The following is a 6,000-nucleotide window of genomic DNA, read 5'->3' on the forward strand; positions in this document are numbered from 1 at the left end:
AAACAACTGAATGCTGTAAAACAATGTAATATCAGCACATGGCAGATTAAATTGTGCCTACTAGCCTATACCTTCCAAAATCACTGGGCCAGACCACCACACATCACTGGATATCTACAGGAATAAGTCAAGTGTCACTTGCCAATGCTAGGAAGGAAGAGTAAAACAAGGATTAGTGCAGGCACATAACTATTAAATGTTGAGTCATCAAGAGTACTGCTAAAAGGGGTCTAATTCAAAATGGCTGTGCACTAGAAAATGTCTGAAGAGCAGTAAAACATAAACATCTTTCTTGTTTACACAGCACAGACCAAACTGAACTAACCTCGCAGAGCTGATACAGCTAAAAGTACTGTAAATCCAACCAGTGTAGCTTCCTTCCCAACTGGCAGTTTGACAAACTTATTCTTGAATTCAACATCCAGTGCACTATAATGAGTGAACATCTCCCATGCAGCATCAAAATCATGCGAAAACAAAGCACAAATCTCGTTAAAACAGAGGGATGATCCTTAGAAATGTGTGATGTTAGTAAAGTATGACAATAAGCATCTGGCAATAGTGGTTTTTAGACAGTTTGCTATTTATTCAAGATAAATAAGTTCAAAATTGATCTTCACATAAATATACAGTCTTGTACTTTTTGGTTTTAATTGAGGGAATAATACTCAACACATTACAGTGTTTTAGATTGCACTTTATTTGAGATCATTATAATTGAAACACTGATATTTAACTTTGGCAAAAAATGTAAAGACATAAATTATATATATATATATATATATATATATATTTGTACAGAGCCTCTTAATCTGTGTGAGTAACACACATCTTTGAGAGTTCTTACAAGATCTATGCCCTCCTATCCTTGCGAGTCAAGGCATCATGTGCATGCATGCAAGGATTCCAAAAACAGCATTCAAGGATTCCAAAAACAGCATGCACAAAAAACCAGGGGGAAACCGAAGGGGTCGATGATACCTAACACAAAAATGTGATGCAAGCATGTTTTTAATGCAAACTTTTGGTCAGCTTCAATTTTGCATCAACTGCTGTGCGGGTAGAAAAAAACTAAAAGAATTTGCATATGGACAATGGGGGTCAAAGGAAAGTATGAACTAAATAAAAATAAATCTAGATGAGGAATGGGAAAGGCAATAACGGTGCGTGAGGGAGGAGCTATTCTTAACTAAATTCAGACTATATTTGTCTCAGCCTGTAACCTCTACATTATTAGTTTATAGTATGAAATTCTGTTTTGTTTTGTTTTTATATGTAACACTAGGTTTAACATATTATCAGCATATGTGTGACACTTTAATTTAACTTTTACTTTTATTATGATGCATGGTAAAATGGTAATGTTTTCGTGACACGTACAGAAAGAGCGTGCAGCCAATGGAAGATGCATCATATTAAGCTTACTCAGCGAGTACTATTTTGGAGTTTAAATGCTTTGTCTTCAGATATAACAGTTTGGCCAACAGCAGCACTTCCAGAGATTATTTATTCTTAGACTCCTTCAGCAGCTTCCAAAAAATGTTGACCTGCACAAAAGGACACTGTGCTCTCAGCATCTCAGTTTGTGCATAATGTGACACAGATCTGACAGATTATAAACTGGTTGCTTTAAAGGCCAGGTCATTACCTGACAGTGCCCTGCACCTGCCCTCTCTTAGACAGAACCATGACTTGCTTTAAGGTTATCTTAGTGTTAGGCACAAACTGGAACAGCCTGTCATTACCAATAGATCTTGGTTCAACACATTCATGATACAAATTAGCAGCAAATCAAAAGCAGAACCAAACAACGGGGATGGAAAACAGAAACTAATGGATAACAGTGGGTTTGAAAGTATGCAAAGCCTGGGATGGTTCAATGCTAAACAGAGTGGGATGAAATTTGAAAATTTGGGTTATAATAGACTAAGAAAACTAAAATTTGAAGGAGAGTTTGAGTGACATATGGTTCAAAGAGTGAGACAGTCAACCCTGGCTCAAACATGGATGAAGAAGAGCGCTACGGAGGGATGAATGACAGAAGATACAATCAATCGCCTACTTTTCTTTTCTATGCTTATACATCATAGCCAGCACAATATCTATGCTTATACATCATTGCCAGCACAGTATCTATGCTTATCTATGCTTATACATCATAGCCAGCACCCAAAATTAACACTCATCAAATGTCAAATGTGAGTAAAAACTGGCTTTTGTCCAATCATTAACAACACAACACAACACAACACAGTTTAAGTCAAATTGTAAGAATGATAGTCTGATGTAAGCGACAAAAGCAATTCAAATCCAAGACAACCGACTACATACAGTAAGAAAACACCTGTCACGAGTCACACATCTTCTAACAGCTTTTACAATCAGAAGTTTATCTAGGATGACTAAGGTATTTTTTTTGTATCCAGAACATGAAATAATCCTTGCATTAAGCCACCGAAATGAATATACGACAATAAAATTCTGATATGTTTTGATGTTTTTGTGACATACAGCGAGACGGAAACTGGCTCATCTAAAGTAACAAATCATCTGTGGTTTTTATAATCACTAATATGCGATGAAAAACAGTGAAATAGTTTTGTAATAAAAATAATGCAAAATACAGTTTTACAGCAATAAATCTGGAATATTTTAAGGAATATTTAGGGTGAATTTTAGACCTTTATCATGTCACCGCCACCGCAATGACTTGAGCATGATCAAATTGATTAGATTGACATAACGTAAAAGTTCTATCTATGACAATGTGAAATTAATATGAGCATCAACTGAAGTTGTTCAGTGTCATTTCGATTCTGCTCTCCAAAAATTAAATAATACATGTATAAAATCAACGTGTGAAAAAACAACTTTTGTAAGGCTTATGGCAGCTCACACAGATCTACACTCTGTGGGCTGAGCTGAACCTCATCCAAATGCAGAGAGCCCACTCACTGTATCTTCTGTCATTCCTGTGGTGATATAAGCTGCCTCATGGGGCCACCACAACGCACAGCTCAAATACAGAGAGAGACAGAGGAGGAATTACAGCCCGAGTCTTGTTCTCAGCCCCCTCCCATCCTTAGCACTTACAGGGGACACCATGTTAGAGCAAGGGTCTCTTGTGACGGGGGCTGTGATTGTTTATCTATTGATAAGGGATCTTTTTATATATCTGTGTTTTGGTCTGCTTATTGTGGGCTGTGGCTGATTGCGGTTTATTTTAACTTGGGAAGGTTTACTTACAGGGGTACAGAAAAAGTCCTTCCTCTATAAAGACTGAACGTGCTACCATAGTAATCGCTAGCTAAAGACACACTTTCCTCTGACCCCCAAACCGGTCGGGATAGATTGGCGCGTGATGCTCGAATCAGAGGCTCGACCCCTAGGTGCCTGATCTGGGTGCCCGTCGGCTCCCAGCTGTTGGCTTGCCTGGCTGACTGCGGTCCCGGAGCTCTTGATCCCAGGGCTAGAGCTTCTTTCTCCAACACTGTGGTCTCACCGGCAGCCCAGCGATCGCTTGCATCTGGGGCGACATCCATCATTCTCTCACCTGCGGGAGAGGGAAACGGGAACAAATAGAGCAAATTAAATTTCAGGCAGGATACTCGACGTCCTAGCGTTCACAAGTAAGTTATGGGCGAACTCATCCGCATTATAAAAAAAAACGCTAACAACAGAAATGACTTTTTCTTTCAATTACACTTTTCTCCTTTTACTAACATTATCTTTTCTTTCAACTGCATAAAAACCACCTAATAATCTTAGAATATTTATTAAACCAGTCATGTCATGATAAATAAAATGCTCCTTGATCTTTAGAAATAATATAGTTCATTAAACTAGAGAAACACACTATAACTTTAAGAACTAAAAACTTGCTTCGCAATTAAAAAAGACCATTTATGGAAATTAAGCTGCAAAAATGACTCATTTAAAGTTCTCCAATTTCTGATGCCAAAAAAAAAAATGGAACTGTTTAAATCTATATTAGATTTGAGAGTCATAGCTCATGTGCGACTGCTCTTTCTCTTTTCACATGCAAAGAGGGTATTTGCATAAAAGTCTTAAAGGTATAGTAGCAAAAAACTGCCTGTTTAACTATAATGAAAAGGTCAATTATGACCATTTTGGTTACCTACATTCTAATTGAACCTCAGACAGTCAGACAATATTGGGAAAGATTAATGAATAAAATCATGTTAAAAGGTCAATTTATGATGGTTACTAACATAATTGGATCTCAAAACAATCAATCAATCAATGTTATGACCCCTTTAAATTTATAGTGAAGGGAAAAAAAAGACATATAATCCCTTTAAATCCTTACAAGAATGAAATACTGTTTGTTATGCCTACAAGTGGATAATGTAAGTGGATTACATGAGCATGCATTCAGAGGTGTGAAGAATAAAGCCCAGGTGATGCCATTCAGCTGCAAGCTGCGCTGAAGCAAAGTCACAGCTGATGCCTTCAGAGCCAGTGCGATTCAGTGACTGAATGGATTAGACTGCAGTCAGGAAGCATCCATCAAAATCAATGACAATGCGCCTCCGCCCACCCCTCTACACCCACCATAACAGATCAAATCAATCACTTATGCCACTACGGAAATCATACGCTCCACCAAATCCTGACACATTTATTCCTCCGGTATCTCTTTGTTGGTGAAATTGTTGACTTTCACTTTGTAGAAAGGCTTTGGATCTTACAACTGTATGTTATGCGCTGTGAAGACATCATTCATAGCAGTGCTAATGACAAACAAGCAATTTAGAGTGCAATTCAAGCTTTGTTGCTTGTGGTGCACTTCTTTGTTGAAAGCTGTGTTATACACAAGATAAATGAATTTCAATGTTAGACACTGAGATCAAAACGGATATTTATATACAGGCCATGCTGTTCTCACACTTCTCATTTCTAGGCTGAAATCACACATCAAATAAATATCACTCTATTCCTCTCTTCTATTTTTTAGTCCTCTCTCGTGGTGATGTAAGAAATGGAAATACTGTTCACCCAATCTGTAAGTGTCTCAAATACTTTCCCCAGGGGATAACGGGAAGGCTTTTGTCATAATACATACTGACAAGTGAGAGCTCAATTGCCTAGATTCTGCAAAGGGACTAAATAGAATCAAGAGAATAGGCCTCAGATTTGTATCTTTGTAAACACATCCATGTTTTTCTTCTGTTTAAAGGCAATCTATATCAGGGATTAAAGTTCCGTCGCTACAATGGATTTCCGTCCGTTCGTAAAGACAGTCACTTGCTTCATTCCTGAATGATTCAGCCATTCGAAAAAATCAATTGAATTAATGATTCAGTGATAAAATCAGTGACTTGCCGCCACCTGCTGGCGGATTTAGTTTCATTTTTAGCGTATAATTTCAGTTATATGAATCATATTTCTGTATTCAAAATGTTATATTTAAAACATTAATCTCCACATGAATTTAATTGCACTCATGCCACCTCTGAGCCTCATTAAACGTCTGAAAATGTACCTACAAGCCACTTGTGTTCTTCTCTGCCAGCTCTGTAGTACAAATTAATTTATTAATACTAATTTCATATGATTGGTAGCTTATTTGTCTTATTCTACATATTGTTTTAAATAGAAATTTTAAAAAGATTATATTATTGATCAGAAGGTGCTCCTAATTTTTTTAAATTAGGAGGACAGGCGCTCCTAATTACAAGAAGAAAAAACTGCTCATATACTGTGTGTGTGACAGGTATGGCTGAGGAATGGGGTTTGGTCGAAGAAAAACTTTCAGTCAGAAGATTTTTTTTTTTTTGCTTTAACCCCTGCAATATAATAATAAGTAGAATAAGACAAATAAGTTACCAATCATATGAAATTAGTATTAATAAATTAATTTGCACTACAGAGGTGGCACAGAAGAACACAAAAGTGGCTTGTAGGGACCTTTTCAGACGTTTAATGAGGCTCGGAGGTAGCATGAGTGCAATTAAATTCATAAATTCATGTGGAGAT

At 37.1% G+C, this 6,000-nt stretch overlaps 1 protein-coding gene across 1 annotated transcript in view; it reads right to left on the bottom strand.

Annotated features, from left to right (window-relative positions):
• The window catches only part of LOC107657495 (striated muscle-specific serine/threonine-protein kinase-like), a 91,808-nt gene that overhangs the window by 41,429 nt on the left and 44,379 nt on the right, over positions 1-6,000 (bottom strand). The window contains exon 3 of the mRNA XM_016445599.1: positions 3,433-3,553. Within this exon, the coding sequence (XP_016301085.1) occupies positions 3,433-3,553 (121 nt within the window). The remainder of the gene's footprint in view (positions 1-3,432; positions 3,554-6,000) is intronic.

Source organism: Sinocyclocheilus anshuiensis, unplaced genomic scaffold, assembly GCF_001515605.1.
Source record: "Sinocyclocheilus anshuiensis isolate Anshui unplaced genomic scaffold, SAMN03320099.WGS_v1.1 scaffold179, whole genome shotgun sequence".
Classification (NCBI taxonomy): domain Eukaryota; kingdom Metazoa; phylum Chordata; class Actinopteri; order Cypriniformes; family Cyprinidae; genus Sinocyclocheilus; species Sinocyclocheilus anshuiensis.